Source organism: Carcharhinus amblyrhynchos, chromosome 7, assembly GCF_965287045.1.
Source record: "Carcharhinus amblyrhynchos chromosome 7, sCarAmb.v2.hapA, whole genome shotgun sequence".
Lineage (NCBI taxonomy): Eukaryota > Metazoa > Chordata > Chondrichthyes > Carcharhiniformes > Carcharhinidae > Carcharhinus > Carcharhinus amblyrhynchos.
Window position 1 is genome coordinate 62,597,103 of NC_137330.1, and position 25,860 is coordinate 62,622,962.

Consider the following 25,860-nt stretch of genomic DNA (forward strand, 5'->3'; position numbering starts at 1 on the left):
CTATTTTAGACAGAATGGCACTTTAGGTACATTACAAAGGGGATAAATGAAAAATAACCTCTTTTGTTTTGCTGCAAAATCTTGGCTGAATCCCATTTATGTGAATAAATCAGATTTCTGACAAACCACTGCCTAAGTTATGTTGATGGAGCAGGAGGAACCCTAAGGACTTACTCTCCAATATCTCAACATTACTAAGCTTTTGTTTAAAAACAGCATAACATAAAGTCAGCATAATCCCAAATAACCATAGACTGGTGGTGATTTAACCAGAGGATCACCACATTTCAAGTGATGGGCAAGATTGAGAGGCAGACCTTCCTGAATAACCTCAGGAGCTGGTGTGTGAATTGAAACCAATGCTGTTGGCATTGCTCTGCATCATGAACCAACAGCACAACTTACATTGTTGAAGATTAGCAATATTAATTTGATAGCCCATATTAAATATATCATTGGTAAGTTTGCAATATTCACTCCTTTGCAATATATACCCCTCTCTCCTTTTTGTAGTAGTTGGCTGATGCAGCATTTTACATTTCATTTGGCCTGGCATGTTTGGGTTTCATCATTGCTGTGAGTCATCATCCATGGCTATTGATGTACTATAATTGTCTGTACCTTCCCTCTTCCTTAAAAAAACAGCTATTAAATTAATTGTTTACACAATTTAGAGTCTTATTTTTCTAAATACTTACTCATTTTTATGTTCCTAGCCTACTTTATAGTCTTTGCAAAGGGGTGGATGATGCCTAAAAATTCTGATTATATTCACATTTTCATTACCATCTTCTTAGGATTTGTACAGCCACTGGCAGAATTCTTTCTTGCTAATTATTGACAGCCAGACAACAAAACTGCAATAAACTAACAATTATTTAAGCTGCCATAGAATCATAGTTAGCAGAGCTTTAACATTGAGCACTGAAATAATTAGCAAAGAGGCTTAACAAATGAAGTAAGTAACAGTTTCAAAGGTAGGTCTGCTATTATATAGGATTATGGCACAGAAACAGACCATTTGGAGTCAATTAATCCACACCAGAACATTTTGTCACAATAATCCAGCAATAGCCATTTGGCCATTATAAGTTGCAAAAACAGAAAATGCTGGATAAACTCAGCAGATCTGGTAGCATCTGCAGAGAGAGAAACAGAATTAACATTTCAAGTCCATATGACTCTTTTATACAGCTGGAAAGGAGGTTGGAGGAGGTGGAGTAGAATAAAAGATCAGGGATAGATCAGAGCTAAGAAGAGATTGATAAAGATTGGCATAAGACATGGGTGGGAATGGTAGCATTAAGGACTAAAGGGCTGATAGTGGTATTAAAACAAAATATCAGAACATGGTAATATTAAGTTAAATATTAAGTTATTATAAGTTTATAGGAGATCAGAGTGGGATTGATATCAGTTGGTGATTCCTTAAGTGGCAGATACGTAGGTCTCATCGGATAGCCAGTTTATTGAATAGATGCTTGTAGTTAAGATTATATTTAGAACTCATAGGATCTTGTTCTTATGAGCTGGTGTAGATGAACTAGTGCTTTAATATTCTCTGAAATGATATCAGTAGCCTACCTAGATGTCAGATTGACTAATCTCCTCTTGTAGAGCTGGTAGTCATTCCTCCTATATTGTCTACTTGTGAATATAATTATCTGCTGCACTGAGATTCAGTTTCCAATTTTACAGAGGTACCCTACCACATCTACTCAACACTAAACTGCTAATCCTGCTACTACAAGAAATACTAAAAGAACCGGGACTGAGAACTGGTTTTGTTGTCAAACATTTAATTTAGATAAAGGCAAAATACTGTGAATGCTGAAACAAAAACAAAATTGCTGGAAAATCTCAGCAGGTCTGACAGTACCTATGGAGAGAGAATAGAGCTCACATTTCCAGTTTCGAGTCAGATGACCCTTTGTTTCTATCATTCAGATATCAATTTCCAAAGAAAGATTGCATTGAACAATCTAGGTTAGAATAATTCAGACCTTGTGTCTATTATTTTGTACAGCCATGTTGATTTTCAAATAAATGAAGCATCAGCATCTTGACATTTTGGAACTCTTGTTTACTTGATAGTTCCTTGGATCTTCCAGGGGTCCAAATAAGTTAGGGCCTTTAAATGAACCCCTTTAACATGCCATCACCAGACCTGTAGTGTTGATGACATGGTTTCTATCCAAAGTAACTAATGTTTTGTTTGTGTAGGGCTTCATCATTTAATTAGCATTAACTATTCCCTCTCTTAGTGTTCAGCTTGACTACTGACTCCACTTTCAGGGCATATTTAAGGTAATTCCTGAGGCAACTGCCACAAGCACCAATCCATGTTAAAAACAAGCTAATCGGCTTGCAGAGTGATTTCTCTCTCTTACTACAAGACACATTGGAAGAATCTTATGAAGGCAATGAGAGTCTTGCTGGCTGGCTGTAGAACCAGCAAGGAACCCATGTTGCCTTCTCAGGCAAAAGCCCACCAAACCACAAGCCAATAAAGCAGTTGTGAGGATCAGGAGTGTCAGGGTGAAGGGTGTCCACCTACAGAGAGTTTTTGGCCAATCATGGTGAGAGGCAGTGGAATTCTGGAAAATGTTGAGGTGCAAGAGCTCCTAGATAATCTGGTTGCCATATCATTTCAAAATCTACTGGTGCACTGTTCTCCGATGTATTAATCATTTGAGTACCCAAAAATCAGTAAAATATGGGTGAGATTCTCCAGCCATTCATGCTAGCAGGATTCTCCAGTCCCTGTGCAGAAGAGACTTGGCTGAGCGCCAAATTCTCACTGGCAATGGCGGCTGGCATGACTGGTCAGAAAACTCCGGACTTGGTTTTTTTAAGTGAAAAATCTAAGTGCCGGTAGGCACGTTATTTTGAACCATATGGTATTTTGAATCATTAATCTTTAGAATAGCTAGAGTTTCATTGCACAACATTTTATAGATCAAACATCCAATATCCAAAATCCTCAAGGCCATTTCAGATAATTTTTTTTCAGATTCGGGATATAGCATGAGGCCACTTACATTACAATAGCCTGAGCCTTGGCTACATATAGCCTAAAGTTAATAAAATGGCTTGCAAGGTCAGATGTATCACTGAATAATAAGTGCAGGGTACCTGTAATAAATTGCTACCCATGGCACCATCTTCAATTCTGCCTACAAAATGGTTCTGAAACCAAATCAGAAAAAATGTCCCTGGTTACCCAGGCTCTCCTATTGACATAACAGTGATCAGCTAATGTCCGAATTCTATTGAAAATCTTGGGGCATTTGCTTTTTCCAACTGCAGCCAATTTACATTTGTGTGCACCAGCTGCATTGGCACAACCAAGAACAGTCACCTATCCTTAGCTTCCTGACACCTGTTGGTGCACTCTCATCATCTGCACACACACTGAAGCTTCATTTCCAGGCACACTTACAGACCTTTGGCCACGTCACATCTGAACAGCCCTGCGAGTCTCCATATTTCCAGGGGAAAAGTTAAAGGAAGCTTCAAGTTAAAGAAAGAGCTGTAAAGGGAGCAAACTTGAAGCAAAGTGGGCTTGAAAGAAGATCTGAGGAGGTAGCTGAAAGTTGGTGACTCTTTCCTGTGCCCCAGGATCTTCAATAGTATTTCGACATTAGCTGTTCACTGTTATGCCAATAAGAGAGCCTAGGTAACCAGGAACATTTTTTCTGATTTGGTTTCAGAACCACTTTGTAGGCAGAAGTGAAGATGGTGCCATGGGTAGCAATTTATTACAGGTATCCAGCCATTGGAACAGCTGTGTTCTGCTTGACATGGCATCGTGGAGCTGTTCGGCGGCATTGCTGGGCGAGTCGCGGGGCTTTTCGGGGAGCATCGTCAGGCGAGTTACGGGCTACATAAGGGCAGTTGCAGGATTGTCACTGGTTAGAGGAGATGCTGCTGTCATGGTCTGATGCACTTCCTCAGAATTACACCATTAGTGAGAGGGATTTCGTGAGCAGTGGTCACAAGGAAGTGGGGTTCTGCAATAAGGAAAGAGTAGCGGCTCCCAGCAGGACTCCCTTCCTGATGCCAATTCCTTGATTAGGTACTGAGCGCCCTTGAGGGAGCAACACCCTCCCTTGTGGGGATGAGAAGCAGCTGTACACATTTATTTGTTGTGCTCCCTGCTCTGGTCGCCATGGCAATGGGATGGAGTCCTTATGTGCTCATTAACTTTTCTCTCAGGGTCCTCAATTGCTAGCCATTTTATTAACTTTAGGTGATAGGCTGGAAGGTGCAAGAGAAAGCGCAGGACTTGAAAGGTATAGGCTGGCTTGTGTTCACTTTGGATTTTGTTATTAAACAGATTTGCACCGTTGTCATGCTTTGTTCTTATCAGTTAGAGTCACGGAGGAAAGGGTGTTGACGAGTGATTTGTTGCTCATTACATCACTCGGGTGCTGAGATTGGCATGATCATGCAAATTGATGTTGTCATGTTGTTGAATGGGTTTGGAAATGAAAGGGTGTTCCTTTAATTGAATGATCTGGGGACAGTACTGGATAAGGCTTTGGTGTCAAAGACAAAATAAAAACAGACATGCTGGGAGTACACAGCAGGTCAAGCTGCATCTGAAGACAAACAGAGTTGATGTTTGATTTTCCAATTTCTTGGGTGTTGGAAGGATATTTCCCTTTGAAAAAATAAATAATAAACTGTGAGGAGGATAGTGCAGAACTGCAAAAGAACATTGACAAATTGGTGGACTTGGCAAACAGGTAGCAGATGAAGTTCAGTGCGGAGAAATGTGCAATGATTCATTTGGTAAGAAGAGACAAAATATAATAAAAGGTACAACTCTAAAGGGGCTGCAGGAGCAGAGGGGCCTGGGTGTATACATGCAGGTGGTAAGTTGAGAGAGTGGCTAATAAAACATAATAATAGTATCCTAGCTAGGCTTTACTAATTGAGGCAGAAAGTATTAAAGCAAAGAAGTTATGCTGAACTTGTATTAGATACCTGCTGGAATTTTACCGCCCCACTTGCCATGGGAATCAGAGCAGGCAAGGGCAGGACAATGGAAATGTCCGTTGAGTTTCTGGACGAGTGAGGCTGTAAAATCCTGCCCACAATTTTGTATTTAGGAAGGATGTGGAGGTATTGGAGGGAGTGCTGCACAGATCAGTGGGGATGAGAAACTCCAGTAATGAAGATAGATTGGAGAAGCTGGAACTGTTTTCCTTGAAGAAACACAGGCTGAAGGAAGACTTGCTGCAACTGATTAGTGTCTGGAGATCACTGTCTGAGAGTGTAGTGCAGGTTGGAATAATCAAACATTCAAAAGGGAATTAGACCATTAGCTAAAAATGGACAATGTGTAGAGAAATGGCAGGATAGCGACACTAAGTGAATTGCTCACTCGGAGAGCTGGCGAAGGCTTAGTAGCCTGAATGGCCTCCTTCTGTGCTGTATAAAACTTCACGATTCTGTGAAGTCATTTCATGATACACAAGTTAAAGGGACAAAAAAATGCATACGGATGATGTGTGAAAGGCTGCATAGCAGCTGTCTGAATGCAAAGTGAAGAACAAAGAGAAAGATGAGAAAGAAAACAAACCAGCAAATAAGGAAAGAAACATGGGGCAGAGGTTATGTCTGAAATTGTTAAACTCAAGAGTGGAATCCAGAACACTGTAGAGCACAGAGTGAAAATATAACACTGAATTTGGATAAGTCGGTCAAAAAGGTTGCCCCATGTTGATTTTACGCTGCAAGCAGCCTTAACAAACAGAGACAGGAACTCCTCCCAATGCACATTTCCCTACGTTGATGGGGAAAACAGTCTTTTCATTCTTCACAACTTCCACTGCCCAAAGCATTGGAGGCAGATTGAGGTCATTCATGACCACTTAAGGGCCTCAATCGGCCTCTGGGCAGGTGAGCTAGTGGGCACTGTTCCCACCCCACCAGGTTGGAGGTGGGTGGGGACATCCACCAACTGAAAACATATCAGGCAGGCAGTCACAAGATCCAGCCCACAATGAACTTTGTGTGGAATTTCATGGGAACACCGTAGCAGTCCAAGGACAGAAAGGTCAGGATGGGAGCAAGGCAGAGAATTGACATGACAAGTGACAGGAAACTTGGGGTCGTGCTTGCTGAGTGAATGGAGACGTTCTGAAACGCAGTCACTTGGTTTATGTTCGGTCTGTCCAGTGTAGAAGAAATCACACCATGAGCAGCGAATACAGTATGCTAAATTGCAGAAGTACAAGTAATTCATTGTTTCATTTGAACATAAGAACATAAGAAATAGGAGCAGGAGTAGGCCATCTAGCCCTTCGAGCCTGCCCCGCCATTCAATAAGATCATGGCTGATCTGTCGTGGCTCAGTTCCACATTCCCGCTCTCTCCCCATAACCCTTAATCCCCTCGCTTATCAAAAACCCATCAACCCGCGTCTTAAAAATATTTAGCGAGGCAGCCTCCACCACTTCAACGGGCAGAGAATTCCAGAGATTCACCACCCTTTGAGTGAAGAAGTTCTTCCTCAACTCCGTTCTAAACCGCCCCCCCCTTTATCTTGAGGCTGTGCCCCCTAGTCCTACTGTCCTTTCTGAGCGGGAAGAGTCTCTCCACCTCTATCCTATCCATCCCATTCATCATCTTATATGTCTCAATGAGATCTCCCCTCATTCTTCTAAACTCTAACGAGTACAAGCCTAGTTTATTCAGCCTCTCCTCATAGCTCAACCCCCTCAACTCTGGCATCAGCCTAGTAAACCTCCTCTGCACTCCCTCCAAGGCCAAAATATCCTTACGCAAGTACGGCGCCCAAAACTGCACACAGTACTCCAGTTGCGGCCTCACCAATGCCCTATATAGCCGCAGCAAGACCTCCCTACTTTTATATTCAATCCCCCTCACTATGAAGGCCAGCATCCCATTCGCCTTCCTGACCACCCGCTGCACCTGCAAGCTGGGTTTTTGCGACTCATGCACAAGGACCCCGAGGTCCCTCTGCACCGTCGCCTGCTGCAGTTTTTCGCCATGTAAGTAGTAATCCTTCCTACCATTATTCCTACCAAAGTGGACCACCTCGCACTTGCCAACATTAAATTTCATTTGCCAGTTCCTGGCCCATTCACCCAGCCTATCTAGATCCTTCTGTAGACTCTCCACACCCTCTGCGCAATTTGCCGTTCCACCAATCTTGGTGTCATCAGCAAATTTCGACACCGTAGACTCGGTTCCCTCCTCCAGATCATCTATATAAATGGTAAATAGCTGAGGCCCCAGCACCGACCCCTGGGGCACTCCACTAGTCACCAACCACCAATCCGAATAGCACCCATTGACCCCCACTCTCTGAATATTTGAGGCCTTGAACAGTGACAAAGAGGAGGTACAAGATTATTGGTGCTGTGGGAAAGGGAACGGTTGTTGGAGATGATGGAGTGGAGCAGAGTATTGTGGAGGGAATGGTTCCCATGGAATACTGAAAGAGACCCTTCACTGGGGCATCTTTCCATGCAAGCACCGGAGATGCAGCACCCACCTTTTTAACTCCCTCTCCCATTGAATCCCTAAAGTGCAGAAAGATGCCTTTTGGCCCATTGAATCTGCACTGACTCTCCAAAAGGGTATCTCACCCAGGCACTCCCCTCTGCTCCATCCCCGCTGCCCCATGCCCCATGTCAATCCAGCTAACCCGCACATATTTGGTTTAGTATGATGAAGTTGTATGGAGGCCAGTGGGATTGAACTGAGCATGATACATGAACTGGAGTTTAATGCAGAGCTATTCACAGTCAGTGCTCTGCCTGCATTACATGTAGTATCGGCACACATAATTAGAAGCAGGAGTAGGCCATTCAGCTTCTTGAGCTTGCTCCACCATTCAATACGTTCATGGCTGATCTATTTATTGCCTTTAATTCTACATTCTGCTCTAATCCACCTGCCGCCTCCCCACCACCCCCCCCAACCCTTGACTCCCTTGTCAATCAAAAATCCATCTAACGCAGCCTAGAATATATTCAATAACCCAGCATTCACAGTGGAGAATTCCACAGACCAATAACCCTGTCAGAGAAAATATTTCTACTCATCTCCAGCTTTAATAAGAGAACCCTAATTTTTAAATAGTGCTTCCTGGTTTTGGACTCGCCCACAAAGGGAAGCATCCCTTAGCATCCACCTTGTCCAATTCTGTCAGGGTCTTATATGTCTCAATAAGATCATCTCTCATTCTTCTAAACTCCAATGGGTATAAGCCCAACCTGCTCAATCTTTCCTCAGAAGACAATTTCTACCTCCCAGGAAAGAGTTGTGAACCTTCTCTGAACTGCTTCCAATACAATTATATATTTTCTTAAGGATGTAGACCAAAACTATGCACAGTGTTCCAAATGTGATCTATCTTAACGAAAAGAGAAACTGCTGGAAAATCTCAGCAGAGTCATCTGGACACAAAACGTCAGCTCTTTTCTCTCCTTCCAGATGCTGCCAGACCTGCTGAGATTTTCCAGCATTTTCTTATTTGGTTTCAGATTCCAGCACGCGCAGTAATTTGTTTTTATCCAGTGATCTAACTGAAGTCCTATATAGATGCAGCAGGACGTTCCAACTTTACAACAACAAAGAGAACAAAGAACAACACAGCACGGGAAACAGGCCCTTCGGCCCAACGAGCCCACGCCGCCGTCCTACTATCTCAGTGACCTATTCATGATTTTAGTCTACGTCTAACGTGCGAGGATCAGGGAGGTCCAATTTAGGGACAATTTTAGTACCCAATCAATCAGCCTAAAAGCACATCTTTGGGGGATGTGGGAGGAAACCGGAGCACCCGGAGGAAACCCACGCAACCACGGGGAGAACGTGCAAACTCCCACAGACACAGGCCCAAATCCATGTGTCCGCACAGCAACAGAGATAGTCTCTGAGCTGTCATGTTGCCCTCGAGATGGTCCAGTTTAAGCACACTAACGACATGAAGCAATAGGCAACTCCCGAAGCAACATCCAAGAGCAGCCCACTACAACCTGCCGCCTGCATGCCCCTTGCTGGACTTAAATGCCTGTGGAGACTTTCATAAATACCAACATTCCATTTGTCTTCTTAATCACTTGCAGTACCTGTATGCTGACATTCTGCGATTCATGTCAACATACAGGTACAGCAAGTGATTAGGAAACTGAATAGGACACTCATCTCTCTGTAGCTCAGAGTCCTGCAGTGTCTCTCCATTCAAATAATACACTTTTTAAAGAAAATGAATTCCTTTGTCAGAGTTGCAAAGCCAATGCACAGGGTGGACAGAGCAAGCCCTTAACTATCTCCCTGCTTGCCCCAAAAAACAATTCCAATTCAATTTCAATGCAGTTCATGGTTCCCGCAAGAGATGCAAGCTGACAAGAACAGATATTACACCTGATCTCAGGCTTATTCTGACCTACACTTAATCTTAGCCACAAGGCCTGCTTAAAAAAAAGTTGTTTCTTCTAAAATTACAAAGCCAGTGTGCAGAGTTGACAGGTCAGGAGTTTAATCCATCGCCCTGCTTGTTCCAAAAAACAATTCAAATTTAATCCAGTACATAATTCCTACAAAAAAGACATACAAGGTCCAAGCTGACGAGAAAAGATATTGCATCTTACCCCGGGCTTGATTTTTTTTGGTACCTTTGGTACTTAGTTGGCTTTTTGATTTGGAATGAAGTCCAATCAGAGTCCCCACATGAGGGACAAACCACTCCAAACTGACAAGACAAGGATACACATCCCATCTTGGGCTTTAAGCTGACAGGATGAAGCATTACACCCCATCCCTGGCTCAATATGAGTTTCATCTTGACCAAATAGCTAAGATGGCTTTAGAAAACTGCATCAGATGAAGACTCAGTTTAACCTCATTGGCTACTCTGAACGCTTACACTTGATGTTAGCCAAATGACCAAGAAGAAATCTGATGCTTGATTTTAGCCAAAAGACCACTGATTTTCTATTATTCCTGTCAAAGTGACAAATTCACAGTTTTCCACATTATATTCTATCTGCCAAATTTTTGCCCATTCACTCAATCTATCCAAATCCCCTTGAAAACTCTTTGTCGTCTTGACAACTTACTTTCCTACCTATCTTTGTGTCATCAGCAAATTTAGCAACCATACATTAGGTCCTTTCATCCAAGTCATTGATATGTAGATTTAGGAAGTGCAGGTCTTCCCTGTTGAAATAATTGAAGGGTTTCTGCAGGAGCCACAATCCCTTACTGAAAAGCTATACCTGCTATGAAAAAAATCATATCATATAGATCAAATGTAGATTAATTCTTTGAAGTTGTTTTCTTTCACTTTTTGACCCTAAAATGAAAATTTATACCATAGATTGCTTCATTCAATTTGCAAGAATACACCCATTCAGCACATTTTTTATGGAACTTGACTGTTGTACAGAAATAGCAGCATCCACTGAATGTCTAAACTATGACAGCTGTTTCCTTTAATCTGCACAATACAAGAAAGTCCCTGGAAATCAGTGTTCCCATAGCAACAACATTGCAAATTCACTGTACAGGTTGAAGCAACTCAAGAAGGTGGCTCACCACTACCTTTTCAAGGGCAATTAATGATGGACATTAAATGCTGATCTTGCCTGCAACGATCAAATTCCATGAACAAATAATTTAGAAAGGCAAAAGGAAATCCACTGCAGGCTATCCTAATGCAAAAACTTGACCCAACATCTTTACTCAATATTGCCTGGTCAGGTTTTTTTGTTGGATAAACATCAATCGATATTGCATTGCATATGGGGGACAAGATTAAGTGCTATATTCAGGACAGAGGGCAGGAGATAACTGGATTAAGGAATTAACAGAGGGGAAGAAAGACTGAACGGCAGAAAAGGAGGAAATGGGGAGGTGTAAAACAACGAGAGGAAAAAGAATGACCAGGAGGGAGGAATGGTGCGCTGAGGAGGTGCAAAGAGGTAGAATGAGGAAAACAATGTAGAGAGGAGGGGAAGGAAGAAATAAATGGGGTAGAGATGAGGAAAGGATGAGGATGTGGCTCATTGATTTAATCCACCTCACTTTGATACAATGATGCTCAATGCAAGTTTCAAGAACAGCACCTCAGTAGTCTTGACATTGACATTATTAACCTCAGACTACAGCTACAGATTCAATTCTTTTTACAGCTTGTGACAGAGGCCAGGTCTGCTAATATCTGGACAAATGGAATGTAGGTTGACATTTGAGTTTGAGACCTATAATCAAGCACAATGCTGGTGGAGATTGATGTAGGCCTGTTCTTGTCTCTCATGATTTGGGATTTACATTACTTCACTTGCATTTTCTGCTTATGTTTCATTTGTGTTAAATACACAGCTCTTTCGTTCTTTTTCTCATTTCTTCATTTCTCTCTTTTTTTAACTAAGCTTTTTTTAAAACCAGCTTTTCATTGTGAACGATGCTTTTCACCCCCTCCCTCCTCTTTTTACATTCTTTCGTCCTTTCCATGACTCCATTATCTCAGTGACCTATGATATCACCTGTTATGTGTTTGCAGGCCATTTAAAATAATATTTCCTTCTCTGGTCCTTTCTGTTTTCCAGAATGACTAAAATGCCTGTTTATTTCTTACCCTTCAGTCAGATGAAGGTCACTAAAGCTACCCTGTTGTTTTCTCTGTACAGATGATTGTGATCTGCTCTGTATTTTCAGTACATTCAATTTATTTTTATTTCACAATGACATCAAGTTATTCATACTATCTTCTAACTCAGGTAACTCTTACACTATTTTAGTTTCTTGTGTGTCCTTCAGTGAATGAATAGTAACATTTTAGATTATGACGTGGTTCAAAAATTAAATATACACAGCACAACTTATCTATAAATCTCATTTGTTTTGTGCACCTGATAACATACTGTAGCCCCTAGTTTCAGATTTTCAATATTATTATAAATGGCTTAATGTCAACTGGAAAATAAGAAAAAACTTAAACACTATGGGTAGAATTTTACTGGCACGTCTGCCTGTGGTTCATATGATCCCACCCGAGGCCAATGGAGAATGGCGTTCTCCGAGTCTCGCCTGATCCAGGAATTGGGGCAGGCGTGCTTGTAAAATTCCAGCCTATATCACACTTATCATGTTGTCAGGACACCTTACAGCTCTTCATATCAAATAAATTATTTCGAACATAAAATCACTGTTATACAAGCAAATGAAGCAACCAATTTAGCTCATCAGGTTCCGCAATCACTAAATCAGAAGAAGGATCAATGAGGGTAATTTGGTCACAGTATCATTGTGTTGTTACACTAAGGCAGAAGAAGGCCATTCAGTCTTTCATGTCTGTGCTGGCTCTCTGTGCCCACCCCCAGCAATGCCAGTCCTTAACCTTAATCTGCAAAATCTTCCCTTTCAGGTAATATTCCAATTTCTTCTTAAATGACTTGTTTAAGCCTGCCCCACCGCATACTTAGGCAGTGCATTCCAGATCCCAATGACTTGTTGAATGAAAATGTATCTCTTCAACTCTCCATTGCTTCTTTTGCCAATTACCTTATATCTGTGTCCTCTTTGTAATTCTTCTACAAATGGGAATAGTTTTTTCCTTATCTACTCTGTCCAGACCCTTCATGATTTTAAATACCTTTATCAACCTTCTCTTCTCCAAGGAAAACAGTTCCAATTTCTCCAATCTACCTATGTAATTCAAAGTCTTTATTCCTGGAACCATTCTTTGAATCTTTTCTGCACTCTCTCAAGAATATTTTAATATCTTTCCTCCAGTGTCGCACCCAGAACTGAACGGAATACTCCCGTTAGGGCTGAACCAGTGTTCTATACAAGTTTAACAGTACTTCATTGCCTTATGCTCTATGTTCCTAATAGTAAAGCCTGGAATACTGTATTAACTTCTACCATTAATCACTGTCTCAACCTGTCCTGTCACCTTCAATGACTTATGTACATATACATCCAGCAGATCCCCCTGTTCCTGCACTCCCTTTTGAATTGTAACATTTGTTTTGTATTATATTTCCATGGTCTTCCAACCAAAATGAATCACCTCACCCTCTCTGTGTTGAATTTCATCTGCCACTTTTCTGCCCATTTTACCAACTTGTCTGTGTCATAGAGCCATAAAGCAATAGTTCTACACTATTCTCTTCGCAGTTCACAATGCTTCCGAGTTTTGTATCATCCACAAATGTGAAATTGTGTCCTGTACACCTAAGCCTTGGTCATTAATTGTTACTCTAGATAACATTCTGCTCTTTTTCAAATACTGCTGTGGGAATATTTATGTCAACTCAAGCAGGCAGGTTGAACTGTTTTACATTTCATCAAAAGGACAGTAGCTCCAACAATGCAGTATTCTCTCATTGCCGCACTAAAGCATCACTTAAAGTACATGCCTTTTAAATGGGGCTTGAACTCTCAACCATCTGATTCAGAAGCAGGAGTAATACCAATGGAGCCAAGCTGACATATGATATTATCTTGAACTTAAAGTGTTGTTTGTTAACGCCAACTTGTCTGCGTTTAACTGAGCAATAAGTACTTAAGGTTAGTGGAGCTAAAGACAACAAATGAGCCCATTTAGAGGAGGCAGGTTATTTGAATATCAGTCGGGTTTTTCGATACTCCAGACCTCTGGAGTTAGAAATTATGGGTGAGCAAGGTTCATTGTTGCTGGCAGATGTGAAGTAACAGGGATTTAAATATTCAAGTGTATTTGATATTCTGCAAGGACAGGAAGAAAGGAAAAGGAGCTAGGTACCTTTGTCAATAAAGGATGAGATTAGTATGATAGTGAGAAATGATCTAGAATTGGTTTGGTAGAGATAAGAAATAGCAAAAGAAAGAAGTCAGTGGAAGGAGAAGTTTCTAGACCCCCTGTAGCTACACTGTAGACAGAATATAAATCAATAAATAATGGTGGCTTGTAAGAAAGGTAAGGCAGTAATTCTGGGTAACTTTAATCTTCTTATAGATTGGATAAATCAAATGGAAAAATACCTTCTGTGAGTTCTTGAATGTATTTTGAACAATAAATTGTGGAAGCAATCAGGGAACATATTATTTTAGGCCTGGTAATGTGTAATGAGACAGATTAATTAATGAACTCCTTGTAACAGATCCTCTTGGTAACAATAATCAAAAATGATAGAATTTCACATTCAGTTTGAGGATGAGAAATATGGTTCTGAAACTAGTCTTAAACTTAAATAAATGCAATTACAGTAATATGAAGATAGATTTGGCTAAAGTGGACTGGAAAAATAGATTAAAAAGTAAGATGGTAGAGAAGTCTCAGCTAATGTTTTGGGGACTCGGATTCAAATCCCGCCACGGCAGATGGTGGAATTGAATTCAATAAAAGGAACTGGAATTAAGAATCTGCTGATGACCATGAAACCATTGTTGACTGTTGTGAAAACCCATCTGGTTCGTTAATGTCCTTCAGGGAAGGAAATCTGCCATCCTTGTCTGGCCTACGTGTAACTCCAATGCCACAGCAATGTGATTTACTCTTAACTGCTCTCCACAACTAGGTATGAACAATAAATGCTAGCCCGCCAATGACACCCATGTCCCACGAATTAGTGAAAAAAAAAGCAGTGGCAGACATTTGAGGAGATATATTGAGACCAAAATTAATATTAGAAAATAAGGGAAAGTTAGAGTTTTTGAACAAATATTTTGTATCCATCTTCAATGTAAAAACACACAAAGCATTCCAAGACTAGTAGAAGTCAAGAGCTGAAAGGGAAGGACGAGCTTAAAACAATCCTGATCACTGGAGAAAAAGTGCTGAGAAAACTAATGAGACTAAAGTCTGACAAGTTTCTTGAACATGATGGCCTGCTTCCTAGGATCTTGAAAGAACTGGCTGCAGAGTGAGTGGACGCATAGGTTGAAATCTTCCAAAATTCTCTTGGTCCTGGAAGAGTCACAACAGATTGGAAAAGTGCAAGAAGGGAGAAAGATAGGTAGGAAAGCATTGACCTGTTGACCTAACATTTGTCATTGGGAAAATGCTGGAAACAATTATCAAGGAAACTGTAAAAGGATATTTAGAAAATCATAATACAATCAACCAGAGTCAGCATGGTTTAATGAAAGGGAAATTGCATTTGACAAATTTATTAGAGTTCATTGAGGATATAATGAGCAGAGTTGATAAAGAAGAATCAGAAGGTATGGCACAGGATTTTCTGGCTGCATGTGTCCCAAAACCAGAAATTCCTGCCTTTAACTGGTCCATTGAATTTTCTGTCTCGTCCACTACGATTCCCATGATGGGCGAGACTGGAAATTTTTGGCTATAGTGTATTTAGATTTCCAAATGGCATTTGATAAGGTGCAATATAAAAGATTGTAACATAAAATAAAATTTTATGGTGTTGGGGTGATATATTAGAATGGATAGAGATTGATTAACTAAAGTTATACTTAAAAATGAGTTGACAACCTGGCAAAGCTACAACACAGAACTACTTTTAAGACAGACAGTGGAAGTCGCAAAGTGATCCCACAACCAACTGAGCAGATCAGAGCTTTACAGGGATGTTTGTGGAACTTCCTCCTCCCAGTGGTTGTTCCATTGTCTACCACAACTAGATGCTGCAGAACCATAGAGTTTTGATCTGATCTGTTGACTGTTAGATTATTCAGTTTATTGTAAAATGATTATGCTGTTTAATCCCATTTTTAAGGATACGTGCTGCTTCTGTAATGCTCATTTACATTCCTCATTAACCTGATATGGTCCCTGGTTTGATACTAATGGTAGAGTGAGGAGAGGTTACAGATTGTGGTAGATTGCAATTTTGCTGCTGCTGATGGCCCAGTGCTCTACACAGATTGCCAGCTTTGATCTACTATTTCTATCATATTAGTGTAGTACAATTAAATGGAGGATATCTTTAGTGTAAATTGGTGATCAGTCATACCAATACTTCCACTGACATTTGCATCTGCAACAGGTAGATTGCTGAACATAAGGTCAGTTAGGTTTTACTGTCATGTTGTTCCCTCACCAGCACCACTACAGGCACAGGCTGGCAGATGTTTGATTTGATTTATTATTGTCACAAGTATTGGTATACAGTGAAAAGTATTGTTCCTTGTATGCTATATAGACAGCATATTGTTCATAGGGAAGGAAATGAGATAATGCAGAATGTGTCCTTTAGGGTTCAGTCATTCTTGATGCTATCAAGCCGACCTTGATGATTTACATTGAGGTTACCCATCCAAAATACATTCTGTGCCTTTGATGCCCTCGGTGATTCTTCCAAGTGGTATTCAACATGGAGGAGTACTGGTTTATTAGCTAAGGGGGGACAGTAAGTGGTAACCGGCAGGAGATTTGTTTAACCTGATATTCGAAACCAAGTGACTTGTCTGGCTTTATTTTCATTATGCAGTTTTGTAGCAGGTTGATCCAGCTGGCGTGTTAGACCATTTCTGAGTGCAGTCACCCAATCAGGATGTAAGGTTTTGTTCCTTAAAGAGTGCTAGTGAACCAGTTGGGTGTTTATGACAATTTGATGTATTCATGGTCAACATTGCTGAGACTAGGTTTTAAGCCCAGATTAAAGTGTTTTATTCACCTAATTTCAAATTCCCAAATTGCCACATTGAGATTTAAACTGCGGTATGGATTTTGGACTCCTGGATTACTAATCCATTAGCATAATCACCATGGCACTGTACCCGATGACATTATGTGCATGGAGGAGTTTGGTGAATGGCCAACTGTACTGGTTTTGAAGCCCAATTATTCTTCTTCCCGGGGGGCCAAGTTGGTCTTAAGTGATGATGCAAAATGGAAAGCCATCTTATTTGTTTCCACTGAAAACCAACTTCATCTGATTAATTTCCAAAGTAGTGCTACTCTTTGCATGTATTTGTAATGGACTTTCTCAGGTGCCTGGAACACAAGGTATCAGCAAACAAGGCTCCAGGTGGCACAAAGCAGTTCAATATTTAGCTGCCTGGCTGACTGATTCTGCAACATTAGCTGATAACATCTATTTTTCCCTGCATTATTTTCAAAATACATTAGGTTAAAACATGATGCCAACAACTGACATTTTGTTCCTTTTCTGAAAGAAGTTAAAAGTCACTGATGATATTTTATTTCTATACTGCAGCATGATTCTTTGTACTGCATAAACAACCCTTTTATTTTGGCAGCTGAAAATAGAGACGCTGTTATGTGTTCCCAGGTGACCTTGGCAACAATCTAAAAAAGTGCAGGCTTCTTTTCTCAGTAGGTTGTACATTGGAGTGTAACCATTAATTATCCCTTGGGAAAAAAAGAGCTGAAAATTAAAAGCAATTAGAATGCAACCTGAAACGGTTTGGACTGATTAGGTTTTTTTTTCTGCTTCTGCAGTTGCTGACCAGCAATTTTCTGTCATTGAAGCAAATTGGTGGACAGTCCTGGGTTGACAAAAGTAGAGGCAGAAAACATTGGACGTTATGTCACAGCATTTGTATCATGTGTTTTGTGATCGCCATTGGTCGGCAAAAGGATCTTCCAATTCTGCCGCTGTCAGCGGGGTTTCCCATTCTTCACACCCTCTGCCGCTGGGAATCACATGGCAGGGGGTTGCTGTCAATGGAACTGGAAGATCTCACCCGCGGGAATGGCCAGAACATCCCGCCTTTCGAAAGAACTTGCATTTGTATTGTGTCTTTCATGTCCCTAAGACATTCCATAATACTTTACAACCCAATGAGATACTTTGAAGTACAGCCACTGTTGCAAAAAAAAATGCATGAGGGGTGGACTTGTGTAGCAGGAAAACTTAATAGAAAATTATATGCAGCATGGACCCAATTTCTACTTAAACTCCCACCAAGACCCTTACTGACAGAAGCTGGAAAATTATCCTTGAGATCATGATGAGAAATGATAAGATGTGTCCCTCCCTGAATTGCATTAATTCCATTCTCCTTACAATATTTCATATCTCTGAACAAAAGGACAGCTAAATGACTTCTATTCAGGCTCTCCCAAACTTTTGTAACTATCTCTCTGAAAAGGGTGCCAGCATTATATCTTTTGCAGAGCTTTTTTCCCTCTATTGGTTTACTATTGAATATTTGCAATTCAGCTCTCCCCTTGCAAACTATATTCACAGTTTAGCATGGCCTTCTTATTGGGCCTATTGACGACCATCATATAATTGGAGTGGGAAGTGGAGTTCCCCGAGAAGTAAGGAAAGCATACACCCTTGTATTTTAGATGCAAGGTACACACTCAGAATTGGCTGCAAAAAATACATGTTATCAGGCTCTTCTTTGCTACGTATGTTCTACAGTGGAGCCTGTAGAAATGCCATTTATCGATGCCTGAGCTGTAGACAATATCTAGCACAAGGTCAGCCCTATCTGTAACTGTGAAAGTCACTGTAGCGTGATTAGCAGCAATAACGATGTGACATTTAGCAAAGTGGGAAGTGCCTAGCTAAAGGAGAAAGGCATCTGAATCCACTATATTAAGTGTGCAGTACTATGTTACTTCATGTAAAAAAAGCAAAATATTTCAGATGATGAGATTTTGAAATAAAAACTATGGAAGGTCAGACAGCATTTGTGGAGAGGAACACAAATCAAGGTGAACCTTCATCTGAATAGAGAATATATTCCTTGACATGTTTTTGATGTAAGACCATAAGACATGGGAGCAGAATTAGACCACTCAGCCCATCGAATCTGCTCCACCATTCAATCATGGCTGATTTTTTTTTCATCCTCATTCTCCTGCCTGTTCCCCATAACCCCTGATCCCCTCTTTAATCAAGAACCAATCTATCTGTGTCTTAAAGACACTCAATGACCTGGCCTCCACAGCCTTCTACAGCAGAGAGTTCCACAGATTCACCACTCCCTGGATGAAGAAATTCCTCCTCATCTCTGTTTTAAAAGATTGTCCCTTTAGCCTGAGGCTGTGCCCTCTGGTTCTAGTTTTTCCTACTAGTGGAAACATCCTCACTACATCCACTCTATCCAGATCTCACTGTAAGGCCTCCTGTAAGTTTCAATAAGATCACCCCTCATTCTTCTAAACACCAAATAATACAGATCCAGAGTCCTCAATCATTCCTCATACAACAAGCTTTTCATTGCAGGGATCATTCTTGTGAACTCCTCTGAACCCTTTCCAAGCCAACACATCCTTTCTTAGATATGGAGCCCAAAACTGCTCACAATACTCCAAATCGGGTCTGATCAGAGCCTTATACAGCCTCAGAAGTACATCCCTGCTCTTATATTCTTGTCCTCTATACATGAATACTAACATTGCATTTGCCTTCCTAACTGCCAACTGAACCTGCACATTAACCTTGAGAGAATCTTGAACAATGACTTGCAAGTCCCTTTGTGTTTCTGATTTCCTAAGCATTTTCCCAGTTAGAAAATAGTCTATGCGTCCGTTCCTCCTTCCAAAGTGTTGAAACAGTGCTGTGTAGGAAATTTACTATCAATCTGAAATTATTTTAACTTGCTTAAGACTTGTTCAGTAAAGGATCCTTGTGTGATTTGCTCCTGCTAGTTAGGGACACTGTCCACAAGTTATGTGTCATTTAGTTGCTTGGGAAATTACAAAACTGTAAAATGTGTACTTTAGTCAGTTTATCTAAATAATACCTGGTGTACTGCTATAACTACAGTGGAGCCACCGTGTTGTGCAACTTTACCTGTTGCCTTGTTTTAATAAAAACACCTGAAGCTAGAGATTCCGGTTGCGGCAGATCTTTCTTCACCGCCCCTGCAGAGATCCTGAGGCCAGGGGCCTTAGCACATGCAAAGGGGCTGTGTCATTTCAATGCAATTGAGCCATCTAGCAGAGGAAGAGATTTTGCTATCTCTCATAACAAGATTAAGGACCTATTTTCAAAGAAAATTATAACAGAGCTCTTTAAATGACTTTAATTTTCCTTTCTAAATCCTGTCGGCAAAAATATACTATTTGACGGAATGCTGTATTTTTAATTTCTTTCACCTTTTGTTATCTTCCATATTTACCTGTAATCTTGGAAATCTCACAGTTTTACTATTTATCTAAGCTAATAATTAGTGGAAAATATTACTCCTCTGAACTCTTTCACAAGTGAAATAAAATAATATTGCATGCCAGACAATTTTCACTGTTTCATTAACCCATAACTTACATTTAGATAAAGGGCCAGATTCTCCAACCTCCAGTCCCGTTGCACTGAAGAGAGGTTTGGCTGAGCTCCATATTTTCCATTCTCGCTGGCAGTGGTGATGAAATGTGAAAGGCTGGAGAATTCCAGCCAAAGTCTTTTTCCAGGGGACATTGTTATGCTTGAGTTTTTAGCTGTCTTGGAAGAAATGGCTGTTCTACCAGGAAAACTTCAGTTGTTATTCTTGTCTTAGATGATTATTAATTGTGCTGACAAATGTTTTGAGAGTCTTATGCAGACTGTGGTGATTCCACTATAAACTATCTGTGGTCACGAAATTGGGCTGTCAAGGAGACTTGGATTTTCCAGCCATAGGAATTGAATGAATCTAACAAACTTAAACATGCAAGGGAAACTCCCGGTACTATCAGCTGTCTCAGGCCAGTATAGAAACAACTCAAGTGTAATGACAGAATGCAAAATCTTGCATTTTTACCATATTTTTTAAAAACAGGAAAATAATCAAATGAGCATTCTTGGAGGGGGCCAAATATCTTTATTATTCCCAGTGTTTAGCTGGAGAAGGTTATGGCCTCTCCAAGGCTGGATTTTGCATAAACGGCTTGGCAATATAGAGGCAGTGAAAACCTGCGAGTGCTTGTGAGAGGTGGAAGGTGCCATCAGCATGCCTGCATGTGGGGATTGATCCCTCGTGGCTTAAAGCCAATGAAATAGTCCTACAAACACTTTGGTCTGGGCAGGAGCGGTGGAAAATAGTGTTTACCAAAAATGGCTAAGTTAGGGTTAGAGTCAGAGAACCAGAAAACCCCACCCAAGGTCAATGGACCTTTGTATGGTCACCACCACCCCCCCGCCCACCGCCGCCCCCCTCCTCATCTAGGATTCCTGTGGTGGGTAGGGCAGGAAAAATCCCCCAGAATGTTGCTGTGAAGGAGAGTCTTGGAGTCTAAGTGATCACAGCAGTTGGATGAACGGCCATACAAAGCAGAGACGGGCAACCTAGGCTATTGAGTGGGCTATACAAGTGGCCCTCCTTCATCTCAATGGACTGCAAGGCTGAAATCAGACTTGTTCACCAACCATGACCCCATGAATAAGGTTGAATACGTTTAATACACGTTAATTATTTCATAACAAGTTATAGAAAGTGCTAAATCATTCATGTATTAATAGAATGACCATCAACTTCAAATTGTAAAAACAAAATAAATGTTTACACTTTGGAGCAGAAGGATCTCACGGCTGTCACAGTCATTGCTAAGTGCAATCAGCACACACCTCACTTCACTTGCCCTTTCTTTGTGTAAGTATCACTTCAATCATACCAGTAGGAAAAAAAAACTATGCAGACAAAATTCAACAAAATGTGACAACACTGCATGTGGACAATGGTTAACAAAGTGTCTTGTGGGCTGCACTCAGAATCTAGATGGGCCGCATGTGGTCCCTGGGCTGCCGATTGTCCACCACGGCTACAGTGGAAATCCCTGACAAGAAACTTCACTATTCACAGTAACAGAGTGTATTTTGTGGAGATTGCAACACACTCAAAATAATGAAGGGACACCTAAAATAAAGTAATAATAAATAAATCAGAAAAAAAAACATTTTAAATGATAAGTTAACTGTAAAAGAAAATAATAAAAATGGTGTCAATCTTTGCCTGCTCCCAGGCGCCACTCAGTGGCCTGAGTCTGTAGCTGCAAAGCCCTCCTTTTTAACCATGCTGTCATGATGTTATTTAAAATTATTGTGATCCCCACAGGTTATGTGACAAAAGATGTGCAACTTCAACTCCAATATTGCAAGTCCTACTGCAGGACTCTTAACAAGTGTAACAGAATTTATAGGTAAATGTTTGGATTATTATAATTGAATTTCTCATTAAATGAGTTTTCACTGGAATTTGTGGCTAAATGCCAAGGTTAATACATTATCAATCTCTCTTTGCATTGTGTGTGGGGAATCAAGACAGAGATTATTGCATCTGGTGAGGAAGAGAAGAAGAAACTTTGGTTAAGCCACACTTAGAGTATTTTGTTCAATTCTGGTCACCACATTACAGGAAGCATGTGGAAACTTTGGAGAGGATACAGAAGAGGTTTTACCAGGATGCTGCCCAGATTAGAGGGTATGAGCTATAATGAGAGGCTGGACAAATTAGGATTGTTTTCTCTAGAGCAACTGAGGCTGAGGGGAAACCTGATAGATTTCTATAAAATTACGAGAGGCATAGATAGAATTGACAGATTTTTTTTTCCCAGATTTAAAATGTCTAATCATAGAAACCCTACAGTGCAGAAAGAAGCCATTGGGCCCATCGAGTCTGCACCAACCACAATCCCACCCAGGCCCTACCACCACCCCCCCCCCCCCCGCCCCCCGCGCATCATATTTACCCACTAATCCCTCTAACCTACGCATCTCAGGACACTAAGGGGCAATTTTAGTACGGCCAATCGACCTGACCCGCACACCTTTGAGCAGTGGGAGGAAAGCAGAGCACCCAGAGGAAATCCACACAGACAGTGACCGAAGCCAGGAATCAAACCCAGGGCCCTGGAGCTGTGAAGTAGCAGTGCTAACCGCTGTACTACTGTGCTGCCCTAGGTTCGATACTAGGAGGCATGCACTTAAGGTAGGGGGGAAAGTTCAAAGGAGATGAGAGGGGAAAGTTTTTTACGCAGAGAGTGATAGGTGTCTGGAACACATTGCCGGGGTGATGGTGCAGGCAGATATGGTGGGGGCATTTAAGGGGCTTTCAGATAAGCACAAGAATATGGATGGAATAGAAGGATATGGACCAAGGGCAGGCAGAAGGGATTAGTTTAATTTTGTCATGTTCGGTACAACATTGTGGACTGAAGGGCCTCGTCCTGTGCTGTATTTGTTTGTTCTATGTTCTAGGAGACAGAAGAGGATGAGAAGGAGGAGGAGGAGAGAAGGGGTGGCAGAAGGATTTATAGGGAGAGGAAAGAAGAGGAATGACCGGGCAAGTGATTGCAGGGAGAGGTACAGAGGAGAGAAGGCAGAGGAGCAAAGGATTGAGGAGAGGAGGAAAAAAGGAATGTACAGGAAGATGCGGGGTTGAGGAAAAGGGGCTTTTGCAAGATCACGTTCTCATGCAATGCGATAAATAGTTTCTTGTGATGTGTTGTCTTATAGGTTTGATTGGCATCATATGAGTGCCTTGTTTGAATTATTGTCTGACTTGCTGTGTTAACCACAATGTAACTTAATGAAAAATAACTTGTTAGGTTTGATGATGATTTGTGTTATTATACAAAATGGGTAAAAGTGATCCAGCTGCCATTTAAAGCTGGAAATTAAAAAGAAGAGAGATTAAAATGTCCTGCAAGTTCTCTATCCATCATTTCATACAAGCAAAGTCAAAGTCTATCCAATTGCTGTGGCTATAGCAACTAATGGAGGCAGTACACTAGCTGGTATAGCACTGAATCATATGGACCAGGTGGCTCATGACTTCTTCTGTGCTCCATCATGAGTGAGCAGTGAAATGATGTGAACTGGCCTCGGTGCCCTTGGTCTAAGGAGGGGAAGATCAGCAAGGATCAACAAACTGGTCTTTTCTGCAATAAAGTATACTTCTGAATAAAGAATCAGCTTGACTGTAGCACTGTTGTTAGCCCACCAGTACTCATCTCTTGACTCAGATTGGAAAAATAGAACGCGAGTGAGATTCTCAAGGACTCCTGAAGGATATGGAAGCATCCTTCAATATAAGTTACAGGAACGTGTTGGCATAGAGTCAGCGAACAAGGCAGAAACAATGGACAGGCATGCTGCGTGATGAAAAGTTATATCTTATGATATATTGCCTGCCGTGTGAGTCAGAGCAGTGTTGGCCACTGGGAACACTCAAGCACTTCTGTTGCTCATGGTTGCTATGGCATTGGGGAGGAAAGATTATATATTAACAGCTTCAAGGATTGTAATCAATTGCAAGATGATCAATTCAACTGCCTAAGGTTTGTTCCATTAACTCTTCCTTCAAAAAGCAGAGATCCCCACTGCCCTGGGATCATTTCCCATGCTGCCCTACTCAATTGCCTCCTCAAATTGTTTTACCCTCATGCAGACTACTCAGTGCTTTCAGAGGCCGGCATTTTCCCTTTGATTGTTTTCTTTTTGCAAATTGATCATTTGCTTCTTTTCCTGTCTATTTTTTCCGTTATTCTGTTTCTCCACTTGCACTCATTGTCACAACTCAGATGTAATATACTAAGTTGACATAAGACTAGGCTTTAGTTTAATGTAAGAGGACAATATCATACTTATCATTGCAGTATATGTCTTCTGCCATGAAGAATCACCAGCAGGTAATGGTTTCTGTACAGGTCCAACGATATAGCGTAATATCGCGCTATTTTATCTCACTTTACATTACTGTCATGTTTAATGCTGATATAATGTGGTTTTGCACAGACAGACAGAAGATCTGTCACTCATCAATATATGTGACTGTACTCATAAAAAAAAGAGAAATTTAAAATAAGAACAGAAAATGCTGGTTTGTCAGTATCTGAAAAGAGAAAAATAATTAGTACTTCATTTAACAATAACATCATGTGATACTTTACAAGAATGGTTGTAAATAAAATTTCAAACTCTGGAGTTTCTGTTTAGATTCACTAACTGATAACTACATTATCAAACTATTTACTTCTATTCACAAACAACAACTTTGGTAAAATTATCCTGAACAGTTTCAGCTGAGCTTCTTAAAGGTGAATCCAAGAAATAAAAGATATTTTGGTAGGAGATGTAATGTGATGCAGCTCTTTTTAAAGATGTGTGCCCTTTGCTTTACAGTCGGAGATGTGGACAGTATAGTATGAACCAAGTGCATTCCAGAAAAACGATGGAGAAACCTCAGTATGAACGGTCCTTCTCCCAGGATTCTCTGGACGAATTGTCCATGGATGACTACTGGAGTGAAGTGAAAAACATTCAGACGACCCAGGAAAATGACCAGGAAGAACAAGAGGAGGTGTCTGTGAAAGTGCCTGATGGTATGTGAGATCTATTTCGTTATTCCTCTTATGTTACTAAACTGAATTAATGGTGAGACATTACCAAGCTCTGAGGTTTAGAGGGATCCAGGTGCCATAATGCATGAATTGCCAAAGTTCATATGCAGGTACAGCAAATAATTAGGAAAGCTAATAGAATGTTATCGTTTATTGCACGGGCAGTTTCAAACATAATTTGGGTGTTTATGCATGAGTCATACAAGACATTGGTAAAACCACATTAGGATGTAAATACATTAGAAGCAGTTCAGAAAATAACAGGAACGTGGCAGGCCACCTTAAGAGGAAAAATTGGACAGGCTAGACTTTTATCCGCTGGAGTTTAGAAAACCAAGAGTCTGCTTGAAATATGTAAGAACTGAGGGGTCTTGACAGTGCAGAGGATGTTTCCTCTTGTGGGAGAATCTGGAACCAGAGGTCACTGTTTAAAAATAAGGTGTCACGCATTTAAGACAGAGATGGGGAAAAAAAATACTTTTTTCAGAGGGTTGTGAGTCTCTGGCACTTCTTTCCTCAAAAGGCAGAGCCTTTAAATGTTTTCAAGGCAGTATCGATAGACTCTTGATAAACAAATGGGTGAAAGGTTTTCAGGGTAAGTGGGGGATTACATTCAGATCAACCAT

General features: G+C 40.9%; 1 protein-coding gene across 3 annotated transcripts in view; it reads left to right on the forward strand.

Moving 5' to 3' along the window:
• Positions 1 to 25,860, forward strand: part of arhgap18 (Rho GTPase activating protein 18) — a 111,559-nt gene that overhangs the window by 44,086 nt on the left and 41,613 nt on the right. For all 3 annotated transcript variants that reach the window (XM_080192469.1, XM_080192468.1, XM_080192470.1), the window contains exon 2: positions 25,017 to 25,216. In XM_080192469.1, coding sequence (XP_080048595.1) covers positions 25,017 to 25,216 — 200 coding nt within the window. The remainder of the gene's footprint in view (positions 1 to 25,016; positions 25,217 to 25,860) is intronic.